Genomic DNA, 15,328 nt, shown 5'->3' on the forward strand with positions numbered 1-15,328 from the left:
CTCGGACTAACCAAAATATGAAGAAAAACAAAACAAAAAACCATAACATTGAACGATATTAATAAAATACATGAACTGCATGTTGACTCCACATTGAATAAAATATCGTGTTATAAAGCAATATTACTAAAACGTTGAGTTAGCTATTGAACTACCCTCAATTTGAATATAGTAAGTGTTCCTTCTGTGATTTATTCATATGACTTCAGATGATGGAAGTAATCTTATAAGATTTATTTTATGCTAAAATTTTACAGCATGCGTGTACTTAGTTGCTCTAAAAAGCGAAAGTTGAATTATTTCTGGATTGTTCTGAAAGACCCAGTACTTTATTTGACCCAAAATAACTATGTATAACGACTGAATTCTTGTTCACAATCGAAGTAAATTGATGAATTGGATTTTGTATGGGAATCTCAATTTGCCTAACCAATTCCGGAAGTCGTTTACCGGAAAAACAGATATAGTGAATTAGTGAAGTCTTATGGGCAACACCAGCATCAATAACTTATGTTGGATAGACTGACATGCGCAGAATGATATGTATATATATTTCAATGCGTACGCGTGCGGACTGAATCTATTGAACAACAACAGCAGCTACCAGCAGCTCCAGGACGTGAGGAGAGAGTGGTTAGAAACAGCCATGGCTGGCCAGAATGTTTTGCCATATGAATATAAAATACTGCACTGTACGTATTACTGCTAGGAGTAAATGAACTACCATTGTCTGTCCATGTACCCATGATTATGGCGATGCTGGCAGTCGAGGGTAGTGCCAGTCATAAGATCGGACTTTACCACACAATATTGATCGTAACAAACTGCATATGTGTGTGTATGCGTTAGCTAGGGACTGTCGGTTGATTATGATCATTATTGTTTGGGAGTATTGCCTTTGTCTGTGTTTGTGTGTGTGTTCACATTTTGTCAGCGCTCTAACGATAACAGTTTTAACTGGAATTCCATCAAATTCCATACATCGTCCTCGAAGGAATCCTTGTTGTAGGCTAGTGAAGGCAAAGTATGATATTGTACGATATGATGTCCTTATTTCTGCTGTGAATTATGTTGTAAACTATGATACCGTTGTTAATTTTTTAGTGAACTATGATAGTGTTTTTATTTCTGTAGTAAACTATGATGGCGTTGTTAATTCTGTAGTAAACTATGATGGCGTTAATCCTTTAGTAAACTATGATGGCGTTAATTCTGTAGTAAACTGTGATGGCGTTAATTCTGTAGTAAACTATGATGGCGTTAATTCTGTAGTAAACTATGATGACGTTAATTCTGTAGTAAACTATGATGACGTTAATTCTGTAGTAAACTATGATGACGTTAATTCTGTAGTAAACTATGATGACGTTAATTCTGTAGTAAACTATGATGACGTTAATTCTGTAGTAAACTATGATGACGTTAATTCTGTAGTAAACTATGATGGTGTTAATTCTGTAGTAAACTATGATGGTGTTAATTCTGTAGTAAACTATGATGACGTTAATTCTGTAGTAAACTATGATGACGTTAATTCTGTAGTAAACTATGATGACGTTAATTCTGTAGTAAACTATGATGACGTTAATTCTGTAGTAAACTATGATGACGTTAATTCTGTAGTAAACTATGATGACGTTAATTCTGTAGTAAACTATGATGACGTTAATTCTGTAGTAAACTATGATGGTGTTAATTCTGTAGTAAACTATGATGGTGTTAATTCTGTAGTAAACTATGATGACGTTAATTCTGTAGTAAACTATGATGACGTTAATTCTGTAGTAAACTATGATGACGTTAATTCTGTAGTAAACTATGATGGCGTTAATTCTGTAGTAAACTATGATGGCGTTAATTCTGTAGTAAACTATGATGGTGTTAATTCTGTAGTAAACTATGATGGTGTTAATTCTGTAGTAAACTATGATGACGTTAATTCTGTAGTAAACTATGATGACGTTAATTCTGTAGTAAACTATGATGACGTTAATTCTGTAGTAAACTATGATGACGTTGTTAATTCTGTAGTAAACTATGATGACGTTAATTCTGTAGTAAACTATGATGGCGTTAATTCTGTAGTAAACTATGATGGCGTTAATTCTGTAGTAAACTATGATGGCGTTAATTCTGTAGTAAACTATGATGGCGTTAATTCTGTAGTAAACTATGATGGCGTTAATTCTGTAGTAAACTATGATGACGTTAATTCTGTAGTAAACTATGATGACGTTGTTAATTCTGTAGTAAACTATGATGACGTTAATTCTGTAGTAAACTATGATGGCGTTAATTCTGTAGTAAACTATGATGGCGTTAATTCTGTAGTAAACTATGATGACGTTAATTCTGTAGTAAACTATGATGACGTTAATTCTGTAGTAAACTATGATGACGTTAATTCTGTAGTAAACTATGATGACGTTGTTAATTCTGTAGTAAACTATGATGACGTTAATTCTGTAGTAAACTATGATGGCGTTAATTCTGTAGTAAACTATGATGGCGTTAATTCTGTAGTAAACTATGATGGCGTTAATTCTGTAGTAAACTATGATGGCGTTAATTCTGTAGTAAACTATGATGGCGTTAATTCTGTAGTAAACTATGATGACGTTAATTCTGTAGTAAACTATGATGACGTTAATTCTGTAGTAAACTATGATGACGTTAATTCTGTAGTAAACTATGATGGCGTTGTTAATTCTGTAGTAAACTATGATGACGTTAATTCTGTAGTAAACTATGATGGCGTTGTTAATTCTGTAGTAAACTATGATGACGTTAATTCTGTAGTAAACTATGATGGCGTTAATTCTGTAGTAAACTATGATGGCGTTAATTCTGTAGTAAACTATGATGGCGTTAATTCTGTAGTAAACTATGATGACGTTAATTCTGTAGTAAACTATGATGGCGTTAATTCTGTAGTAAACTATGATGACGTTAATTCTGTAGTAAACTATGATGGCGTTAATTCTGTAGTAAACTATGATGACGTTAATTCTGTAGTAAACTATGATGGCGTTGTTAATTCTGTAGTAAACTATGATGACGTTGTTAATTCTGTAGTAAACTATGATGACGTTAATTCTGTAGTAAACTATGATGGCGTTAATTCTGTAGTAAACTATGATGGTGTTAATTCTGTAGTAAACTATGATGGTGTTAATTCTGTAGTAAACTATGATGACGTTAATTCTGTAGTAAACTATGATGACGTTGTTAATTCTGTAGTAAACTATGATGACGTTAATTCTGTAGTAAACTATGATGTTGTTAATTCTGTAGTAAACTATGATGACGTTAATTCTGTAGTAAACTATGATGGCGTTAATTCTGTAGTAAACTATGATGGCGTTAATTCTGTAGTAAACTATGATGACGTTATTTCTGTAGTAAACTATGATGACGTTAATTCTGTAGTAAACTATGATGGCGTTAATTCTGTAGTAAACTATGATGACGTTAATTCTGTAGTAAACTATGATGACGTTAATTCTGTAGTAAACTATGATGGCGTTAATTCTGTAGTAAACTATGATGACGTTAATTCTGTAGTAAACTATGATGACGTTAATTCTGTAGTAAACTATGATGACGTTGTTAATTCTGTAGTAAACTATGATGACGTTAATTCTGTAGTAAACTATGATGACGTTAATTCTGTAGTAAACTATGATGACGTTAATTCTGTAGTAAACTATGATGACGTTAATTCTGTAGTAAACTATGATGACGTTAATTCTGTAGTAAACTATGATGGCGTTAATTCTGTAGTAAACTATGATGGCGTTAATTCTGTAGTAAACTATGATGACGTTAATTCTGTAGTAAACTATGATGACGTTAATTCTGTAGTAAACTATGATGGCGTTAATTCTGTAGTAAACTATGATGGCGTTAATTCTGTAGTAAACTATGATGACGTTAATTCTGTAGTAAACTATGATGACGTTAATTCTGTAGTAAACTATGATGACGTTAATTCTGTAGTAAACTATGATGACGTTAATTCTGTAGTAAACTATGATGACGTTAATTCTGTAGTAAACTATGATGACGTTAATTCTGTAGTAAACTATGATGGCGTTAATTCTGTAGTAAACTATGATGGCGTTAATTCTGTAGTAAACTATGATGACGTTAATTCTGTAGTAAACTATGATGACGTTAATTCTGTAGTAAACTATGATGGATGTTAATTCTGTAGTAAACTATGATGACGTTAATTCTGTAGTAAACTATGATGACGTTAATTCTGTAGTAAACTATGATGACGTTAATTCTGTAGTAAACTATGATGGCGTTAATTCTGTAGTAAACTATGATGGCGTTAATTCTGTAGTAAACTATGATGACGTTAATTCTGTAGTAAACTATGATGGCGTTAATTCTGTAGTAAACTATGATGGCGTTAATTCTGTAGTAAACTATGATGGCGTTAATTCTGTAGTAAACTATGATGACGTTAATTCTGTAGTAAACTATGATGGCGTTAATTCTGTAGTAAACTATGATGACGTTAATTCTGTAGTAAACTATGATGGACGTGTAATTCTGTAGTAAACTATGATGACGTTAATTCTGTAGTAAACTATGATGCGTTTAATTCTGTAGTAAACTATGATGACGTTAATTCTGTAGTAAACTATGATGGACGTTAATTCTGTAGTAAACTATGATGACGTTAATTCTGTAGTAAACTATGATGACGTTAATTCTGTAGTAAACTATGATGGCGTTAATTCTGTAGTAAACTATGATGACGTTAATTCTGTAGTAAACTATGATGGCGTTGTTAATTCTGTAGTAAACTATGATGACGTTAATTCTGTAGTAAACTATGATGACGTTGTTAATTCTGTAGTAAACTATGATGACGTTAATTCTGTAGTAAACTATGATGGCGTTAATCCTTTAGTAAACTATGATGGCGTTAATTCTGTAGTAAACTATGATGACGTTAATTCTGTAGTAAACTATGATGGCGTTAATTCTGTAGTAAACTATGATGGCGTTAATTCTGTAGTAAACTATGATGGCGTTGTTAATTCTGTAGTAAACTATGATGGCGTTAATTCTGTAGTAAACTATGATGACGTTAATTCTGTAGTAAACTATGATGGCGTTAATCCTTTAGTAAACTATGATGGCGTTAATTCTGTAGTAAACTATGATGACGTTAATTCTGTAGTAAACTATGATGGCGTTAATTCTGTAGTAAACTATGATGGCGTTAATTCTGTAGTAAACTATGATGGCGTTAATTCTGTAGTAAACTATGATGACGTTAATTCTGTAGTAAACTATGATGACGTTAATTCTGTAGTAAACTATGATGACGTTAATTCTGTAGTAAACTATGATGGCGTTAATTCTGTAGTAAACTATGATGACGTTAATTCTGTAGTAAACTATGATGGCGTTAATTCTGTAGTAAACTATGATGACGTTAATTCTGTAGTAAACTATGATGACGTTAATTCTGTAGTAAACTATGATGACGTTAATTCTGTAGTAAACTATGATGACGTTAATTCTGTAGTAAACTATGATGACGTTAATTCTGTAGTAAACTATGATGACGTTAATTCTGTAGTAAACTATGATGACGTTAATTCTGTAGTAAACTATGATGGCGTTAATTCTGTAGTAAACTATGATGACGTTAATTCTGTAGTAAACTATGATGGCGTTAATTCTGTAGTAAACTATGATGGACGTTAATTCTGTAGTAAACTATGATGACGTTAATTCTGTAGTAAACTATGATGACGTTAATTCTGTAGTAAACTATGATGACGTTAATTCTGTAGTAAACTATGATGACGTTAATTCTGTAGTAAACTATGATGACGTTAATTCTGTAGTAAACTATGATGACGTTAATTCTGTAGTAAACTATGATGACGTTAATTCTGTAGTAAACTATGATGACGTTAATTCTGTAGTAAACTATGATGACGTTAATTCTGTAGTAAACTATGATGACGTTAATTCTGTAGTAAACTATGATGACGTTAATTCTGTAGTAAACTATGATGACGTTAATTCTGTAGTAAACTATGATGACGTTAATTCTGTAGTAAACTATGATGGCGTTAATTCTGTAGTAAACTATGATGACGTTAATTCTGTAGTAAACTATGATGGCGTTAATTCTGTAGTAAACTATGATGACGTTAATTCTGTAGTAAACTATGATGGCGTTGTTAATTCTGTAGTAAACTATGATGACGTTAATTCTGTAGTAAACTATGATGGCGTTGTTAATTCTGTAGTAAACTATGATGACGTTAATTCTGTAGTAAACTATGATGGCGTTAATTCTGTAGTAAACTATGATGGCGTTAATTCTGTAGTAAACTATGATGGCGTTAATTCTGTAGTAAACTATGATGACGTTGTTAATTCTGTAGTAAACTATGATGGCGTTAATTCTGTAGTAAACTATGATGGCGTTGTTAATTCTGTAGTAAACTATGATGACGTTAATTCTGTAGTAAACTATGATGGCGTTAATTCTGTAGTAAACTATGATGACGTTAATTCTGTAGTAAACTATGATGGCGTTAATTCTGTAGTAAACTATGATGACGTTAATTCTGTAGTAAACTATGATGACGTTAATTCTGTAGTAAACTATGATGGCGTTAATTCTGTAGTAAACTATGATGACGTTAATTCTGTAGTAAACTATGATGACGTTAATTCTGTAGTAAACTATGATGACGTTAATTCTGTAGTAAACTATGATGGCGTTAATTCTGTAGTAAACTATGATGGCGTTGTTAATTCTGTAGTAAACTATGATGGTGTTAATTCTGTAGTACACTATGATGGCGTTGTTAATTCTGTAGTAAACTATGATGGTGTTAATTCTGTAGTAAACTATGATGGCGTTAATTCTGTAGTAAACTATGATGACGTTAATTCTGTAGTAAACTATGATGACGTTAATTCTGTAGTAAACTATGATGGCGTTGTTAATTCTGTAGTAAACTATGATGGCGTTAATTCTGTAGTAAACTATGATGACGTTAATTCTGTAGTACACTATGATGGCGTTGTTAATTCTGTAGTAAACTATGATGGTGTTAATTCTGTAGTACACTATGATGGCGTTAATTCTGTAGTAAACTATGATGACGTTAATTCTGTAGTAAACTATGATGGCGTTAATTCTGTAGTAAACTATGATGACGTTAATTCTGTAGTAAACTATGATGGCGTTAATTCTGTAGTAAACTATGATGACGTTTTTAATTCTGTAGTAAACTATGATACTTAGACTACTGATTTTACTATGATGGAAACAAATGAACAAATATCAAATTCTTTGATTTGTATTTATTTTATTCATTTACATTTTGATCGACGATATCATGAACTTACATGTATGTGTATTGATCTCTATGTACAATACCGTGATAATGTTAATCACTCAACAACATACTTACATATTGCTCGTTATTTGCTTCTTTAAATCTTATTTGCCTGTAAATCACATCATGAAAACGTCACGTAACCCATGCAATCCGCTGATCGGAAATTTCTCGTTGAGAGTATAGTACCAAGTGTCTCAAACAATGGTTACATGTAGTAGTCATAGGTGTCTGCATCCGGGTTCTACTTCTGTAGATGTATGAAACCTTAGGGGATATACACCCGGTTTCTACTTCCATAGTTAAGATGGACGCATTGTGGGTTATGTTCAATATGAGTGTAACTGGTTTCCAATTCCACGGACATTAATGTTTTAAAAACCTTTATATATAGGTTAAATGTATATAAAAAGATAATCCTTTGATTTTTTTTCAGCCAACTTCACAGACGACAATGGTTTAGTAACAGCCATAGTACGCATGAACGAACCTGGTTTCAAGACAGATAAACATGACAAATGTTCTGTAGCTGTTACGCTAGAAGAGAGGTTCGTCGGCAAATAACATTGTAGTTCATTTATCTTATATATACGTATGTGTTTCATAATTTTCTAATGAATAAGCATTAGCTAATTCATTCGTTTTTTTTTTATTTAAATCATACCCATACCTCATGGCTTAATGGAAAAAGTGTATCTAAGCTGCGAAAGATAATAGATGATTTACATGCATTTTAATTTCTCGATATTAAAGCAGTGAAGTATACGAATAAAAGGACATGTAGAATGACCAATTGTGCCTGTTTTTTGTTATTGTTTTTTTTGTTTGTTTTAAAAACATAATTCCAATATGAAAATACAGGTCAAAATGAGATAATGTTTGTCTCTCTGTTGCAACTCATTTTTAGATCGCACTCTTCAATCTTTAGATGTCTCCTACAACAATTAAAGTAGGCTTTTTTTTTACCTTTCTCTTGTGTTTCTTTTCAGATTTATTGAAGTTCTCATTTTCAAGAAAAATGAAAAAGGGAAAGTTATCAAACGCTACAAATGCGTAGAAAGGACATCTCCTTATGATACGGATGATGTTGCTATAAAGGTAGGTATGACATACAACTTTCTCGAGGATGATTTAGCAACACAAGTATATACTTCCATCAATATGAAAACACGTGGTAATTGCTACAGCTTGTACAATAGGACAAAGTTAGAGATATTGAGAGATGACAGATGTGCTAAATTGGGTTTTACGATAGCGAGATAGTATAAAAGATCATTTTGGTCATCTGACCGATATAGACTATAAAGTCGTATCCTTATATTTCATTAAGATTTGGTATCGCTTAAAAAGTCTTTGAAAACTTTGATGACTTCCGGCTCTGTGTTTTTTTTTTTAATTTATTCATTTAATTATTTCAAGTGTAAGGATGACACTGTACTTCTCAAGTTGAAGAAGCGAAGTGAGGAACCTTGGTCCGCAACTCCATTTAATGGATAAGCACAGAATCTACGAGTCTCCGTCTTGGGCGAATAGTAATCAGACCACTTTGCATGTATACGCTGAAAGGACTCTTAATGCTTGACAATTGACAATTATACCCATGGAGGAATTTCGAAGACTTACGGATAATAGCCTTCACAGACTAAAACGGATTGATGGCGTATCATTTTATCGAGTCAAGCCATAAAACAAATAAGAATAAAGATGGTATTTGATGTATATATCAATATTCAGCGTGTTTTTTTTAACTGGATTATTTTCGATTATATTCTGGGTTGAAATGCGAACGCTGACCTAACAATTGTTGCATGGCTAGGTAAAGATGCAGGAAGGAAGACTCCGTTGTAATATATATTTTTGTTGCATGGTTACTTGACCAGTGTGGCTCGAATTTCAAGGATGAATCTTTTATATATTGCAATCTTTTGAACTGTCGTCCTGCTTAGAAAAACTTAACTTAAACTAAAGATAAGTCAATGATATCCATATGGCGAGATATTGTCACCTGTAGGAACGATAATACTACAGTTTTACATACGAAAAACGATATAATGTAAACAGGAAATAAAGGGAGATTACGGTAATTGTCCTTAAGGAAATTTATCATTTAAAGCTAAATATGTTGATAGGGCTTTAAACAAATGACACATCATGCACCGAATGTACCTCTTGGTTTAAATATTGAAAGTCAAAAACGTTTTATTAGATTATTGTCTGTAATAAATTTTAGTCTGATAAATTCCACTCCGATACATTAATTTCCAATAAAGATGCTTGATGTCACCTGTAAAAATCCTGTTGTAGGGAACACCTTTAGAAAATCAATGTTATAAAAAACATAATAAATTATGTTGTTGAGGAAGACCTATTGTAGAGAACAACAATAGAAAAACTTTTCAAGGGAACATCTATAGAAAATGAGTGTTATGGAGAATATATGTTATTAGAGAAAAACATATTGTGAAGAACATCTATAGAAAATCCACATTAAACATATTGCTTTATTGAACGCCTATATTTACTCAAATTGGCTACACAACATTTGTTTCACTAGTGCATGTATTTGTAACATATATAGTTATATTATCATGATAGCAGTCTTATTACTACACAGCTAGGGACGTGACAACATGCATCTCCTAAGGAAGTAAGGCCTAAAATGTATGACGGAATTTATTGAGATATCAAGTGCGTCGTTATTTGCAGGAAGACAGCACTTTGCACATAGTCAATTATATCCTCTGATGGGACGCCACACATCTTTCATCATTGAAAACCCAAGGCCAAGTTTGTTTGAATATCTGCACGTCCACATATGAAAATCCTAATTACATCATTATCTACCGATAAAAGTATGTGAATATGTATAATACGGTAGATCTCTAAGCTGAGCAAACGTGTTTCATTTTCAATCCTCGCTACACCCATTGTTAACCTACACCTTACCCATTTATAAATTTATTAGCCCGTCATCATCATCAGGTGATCGGCTATACAAATCGCCCTTCGTCCGTCTGTCGTCCGTAACCAATCCTTGTTATCGTACTCTCTTGAAAAGTTCTGAAGGGATATTTCTCAAACTTCACGTGTATGTTCACCTTGGTCGCATGTTGTGCGAGTTCAGTTTAGATTTTTGATCAGGGAAACAAAATGCCCGACACGCGACCATATTATAATTTGACAGGTTTGCGATAAAATCAGTGTAACATACATGTAGTTATCATTACGACAGAAGCAAATTTAGAATGTCACTTCACCAAAAATCTTTTATAGTAATAAAGGACTATTCCTCGAACTTCATTTGCAGGCTCCACTTGATACGTTGTTGAGCCAATTCAATTTTGATTTTTAATCAGACAAACAAAATGACCGATAGACGGCCATCTTGGTTTTTTTGTGACTCGAAGAATATTTGAGCTATCTGTTGAAAAGTGTTGGAGAGGTATTACTCAAACATCATTTGTAGGTAAAACAGGTTATATGTAGTGATAAGAAAAATAGATAGAATTATTACTGGATTTTGCATATATAAAAACGCGCAGCTGAATACTGGCCAAAAAACTATTTTCTAAATGTTTTCCTTTATGATTCAAGAAATTAATCCTCTATCAAGCCGTCTTAAAACTTACATCCACGCAAGTTGGAAAAGACGAAGCCATTCAAGTTAGGTCATTAGTAATAAAAGGATTTATACTACTGATCATTTTAATATATAGACGTCTCATTAAGTATAAAGAGCATATTGAATTATTTCCAGTTGAAAATCGGCGGAATTCAATGCGATGAATAGAATACGACGTTGTGATTGATAAAAAACCTATATCATCACAATTATGATACAAGCTTTTGCCAAGTTGATCATTTCTTATATTTCACTGGTAAAAATGTAATAAATGCGCATTTGATCTATACTTTGGAATAAAGCTAGTTTCCAGTTACCCGAGACCAAAATCATTTTCCTGTCACAGAAAATATGCCTGAGATGTAATAAGCTTGATAAGACTGAACCCCCCCCCTTTTTTTTTTTTGACGACGTAGCAGACACAGATGTTAGATGTCTTAAGACTGCAATCTACAGCACCTCGAATCACGCGTGAATGAAACGTTTAAGGGATTAACCAACCAACTGAAAAAAATAGACTTTTGAAACATCCTCTGTGTATAGAAAGTTGAGCCAGGGATAAAATGTCTGACATGCATTGATTGGCCAGTATGTTATGAAGTAAGAAAATAGATATGTAGCCTGATAGGTAACTATCCATAAGAAATGTTGATATACATTTCGTAAGTCCGATTGAATTTTTATCGAAAAGTTCAGGTCATAATAATTAACAGGTAAACATTTTAGATTTTTGAGAATATTTACTGTGAAATTTACCCATTCTCAAAATGGCCTACAATGGAAAAAACTTGAGCTGAAGGACCCAACTTTTTTGTTGGTTACGTGTTATATGAGACCCTAAACTTTTGTTATCAACCATAATTGCCATATCGAATTCAAGAATTTTAATTATATACTCCAAAACGTTAACACTAAAGTTTATGGAAAAACAATTGGTTGGTTGGTCCCTATATAATACCGCTTTATATACAGTTTGTCAATATCACAGCGGACGTTGGTGAGATACTCTATCCGTATACAGTGAAAAATACCTTCTGTGACATAAATACATTACGACAGGAGGGTATCCGTCTAGAATTACAGTCCAGAATACAATTATTATCTACTGAGCAAAGGTGAGGGTTAACCTTGCTTCTATCGTACATATACCTCGGAGGTATTTATACAAACGGACGATAATCAGTGTTACAGTCAAAGTATTTCAACCGGGACAGTTTGCTTTTGGTCAAGATTTCTTTCATCAGAATATATCAGGTTGAGTCGGTCGATTAACATTGTATTTATGACCACTGGTCAAATATTTTTTGGGTTAAAAATGCTATATTTACATCAAAAGTAAGCCAAACCGTAGATCATACTTCATATCTCCACAATGACAATTTACAGTTCATCCTTTCATTTATTTTTCAGGTTCAAAATAATTTTTATTGATCAAAACATGAAAGTTCATGTAATTGGTGTCTTCGCGCAGGAGGGGATTTATTCGACATACAACGTTTCATTCATATTCATTCATACGTTAGTTTTTTTTATAATTGATAAATCGTATCTCCTAGTGGATAGACATACAACCTCTAAGCTACAAGAACGGTATCAGACAATTTTGTTTGGCCGACGAGGATGCCTCACCTAACCATATTGACTTGCTCGTCCTGTAGTGAGAGGTAATTAATACTGTAAATTTTGTAGGAAACTATGATATCGTTGTTATTTTGTAGTAAACTGATACCGTTGCTTATTTTATAGTAAACTATGATACCGTTGCTATTTCGTAGTAAACTATGATACCGTTGCTAATTTTATAGTAAACAATGATACCGTTGTTATTTTGTAACAAACTATGATGCCGTTGTGATTTTGTAGTAAACTATGATACCGTTGTTATTTTGTAGAAAACTTTGATACCGTTGCTTATTTTATAGTAAACTATGATACCCGTTGCTTATTTTATAGTAAACTATGATACTGTTGTTAATTTATAGTAAACTATGATACCGTTGTTATTTTGTAGTAAACTATGATACCGTTGTTATTATGTAGAAAACTTTGATACCGTTGCTTATTTTATAGTAAACTATGATACTGTTGTTAATTTATAGTAAACTATGATACCGTTGTTATTTTATAGTAAACTATGATACCGTTGTAAGCTTCGTAGTAAACTATGATACCGTTGCTTATTTTATAGTAAACTATGATACCGTTGCTTATTTTATAGTAAACTATGATACCCGTTGCTTATTTTATAGTAAACTATGATACTGTTGTTAATTTATAGTAAACTATGATACCGTTGTTATTTTGTAGTAAACTATGATACCGTTGTTATTTTGTAGAAAACTTTGATACCGTTGCTTATTTTATAGTAAACTATGATACTGTTGTTAATTTATAGTAAACTATGATACCGTTGTTATTTTATAGTAAACTATGATACCGTTGTAAGCTTCGTAGTAAACTATGATACCGTTGCTTATTTTATAGTAAACTATGATACCGTTGCTTATTTTATAGTAAACTATGATACCGTTGATAATTTTGTAGTAAACTATGATACCGTTGATAATTTTGTAGTAAACTATGGGATCGTTGTCGATATTATGATTATCATTAAAGACTAAAAATCATGGTCACACAAGTCAATTTCTATAACACCCTGTCTCTCAACAATGACCATTACATACATGATGATAAAAAATTAGGCCAAATTCGTCCGGACCACAATTGTCAATATTGTCGAACAATATAGCATACCTTTGGGAATATTTGAAGATGGCACAAGCGAAAGTAGAACTATTTCTGGATTTGTGGGAAAAGACGAGTACTTTATTTGACCTGAAATCAAACATAGTACCATGTTGAATTTTCTTATGTGGAGAGGAATAGGATTCTGTATGGGAATCTCAGTTTGCCTGACCGAGTTCGAATATTCGTTCATCTTTTGTCAGCGCTCTTGCGACTTCATGTGGGCTTAAGTCTTAACCGGATTGTTGAAACTATGATATGGTAAACTATGGAACCGTTGTAAATTTTGTAGTAAACTGTGATACCGTTGTTAATCTTGTAATAAACTATGATACCGTTGTTAATCTTGTTATAAACTATGATACCGTTGTTAATCTTGTAATAAACTATGATACCGTTGTTAATCTTGTAATAAACTATGATACCGTTGTCAATTCAGTAATACACTTTGATACCATTGTTAATCTTGTAATACTCTATGATACCGTTGTTAATTTTGTAGTAAACTATACCGTTGTCAATTAGTTGTTGGTACTCTTGGATTACATTATCTGTATCAAATGGCGGATGTGACGTCAGAATAACTGTCTTGTCTAAAAAAAGACTTGCATGTAAATAATTTGTCCGCGAAGTGTCTACCATTCGTCCATTGTTGTTTTGATATATTATAATTATTAGACATTGTTCTGTAATGCGTTTATATATTTTGTTTAGTATTTCCAGTACAGCAGAGGAAATATCTTCGATATACACACTGTATATAACCGCATAGCACTTGTGTATATTGTTTTGATCAGCTGGTATCAACTGTAACCTGCCTTTTACCGAGAATGGGCATAATGTACATTCCTGATTTTACTAAGATGGAAACAAATGAACTAATATCAAATTCTTTGAGTTGTATTTATTTTATTCATTTACATTTTGATCGACGATATCATGAACATACATGTATGTGTATTGATCTCTATGTACAATACTGTGATAATGTTAATCACTCAACAACATACTTACATATTGCTCGTTATTTGCTTCTTTAAATCTTATTTGCCTGTAAATCACATCATGAAAACGTCACGTAACCCATGCAATCCGCTGATCGGAAATTTCTCGTTGAGAGTATAGTACCGAGTGCCTCAAACAATGGTTACATGAAGTAGTCATAGGTGTCTGCATCCGGGTTCTACTTCTGTAGATGTATGAAACCCCTATGGGCTAAATACTCGGTTTCTACTTCCATAGTTAAGATGGACGCATTGTGGGTTACGTGCAATATGAGTGCATTAATGTATAAAAAGCTTTATATATAGGTCAAATGTATATAAAAAGATAATCCTTTGATTTATTTCAGCAAACTTCACAGAAGACGAAGGTATAGTAACAGCCATAGTACGCATGAGGTTCACTTTTTGTCAGTTGCGAGTTGCGAGTTGGAAAATGCGAGTTGCGAGTTACAAAATGCGAGTTGCGAGTTGCAAAATGCGAGTTGCGAGTTACAAAATGCGAGTTGCGAGTTGCAAAATGCGAGTTGCGAGTTACAAAATGCGAGTTGCGAGTTGCAAAATGCGAG

At 32.6% G+C, this 15,328-nt stretch overlaps 1 protein-coding gene and 1 long non-coding RNA gene across 2 annotated transcripts; one reads left to right on the forward strand and one right to left on the reverse strand.

Moving 5' to 3' along the window:
• Positions 1 to 517: 517 nt before the first annotated feature.
• LOC117335504 lies at positions 518 to 9,112 on the forward strand. Its single transcript, XM_033895542.1, has 4 exons — positions 518 to 692; positions 7,828 to 7,939; positions 8,381 to 8,489; positions 8,811 to 9,112. The coding sequence occupies exons 1-4, from the start codon at positions 542 to 544 to the stop codon at positions 8,886 to 8,888; spliced, it is 450 nt and encodes a 149-aa protein (XP_033751433.1). The 5' UTR covers positions 518 to 541; the 3' UTR covers positions 8,889 to 9,112.
• LOC117335505 lies at positions 7,340 to 15,151 on the reverse strand. Its single transcript, XR_004534423.1, has 2 exons — positions 14,965 to 15,151; positions 7,340 to 7,658 (listed from the first exon to the last, which is right to left on the reverse strand). It is a non-coding gene; the product is annotated as an uncharacterized LOC117335505 (long non-coding RNA).
• Between the last annotated feature and the right edge of the window lie 177 nt (positions 15,152 to 15,328).

This window comes from Pecten maximus, chromosome 10 (genome assembly GCF_902652985.1).
Source record: "Pecten maximus chromosome 10, xPecMax1.1, whole genome shotgun sequence".
Classification (NCBI taxonomy): Eukaryota; Metazoa; Mollusca; class Bivalvia; order Pectinida; family Pectinidae; genus Pecten; species Pecten maximus.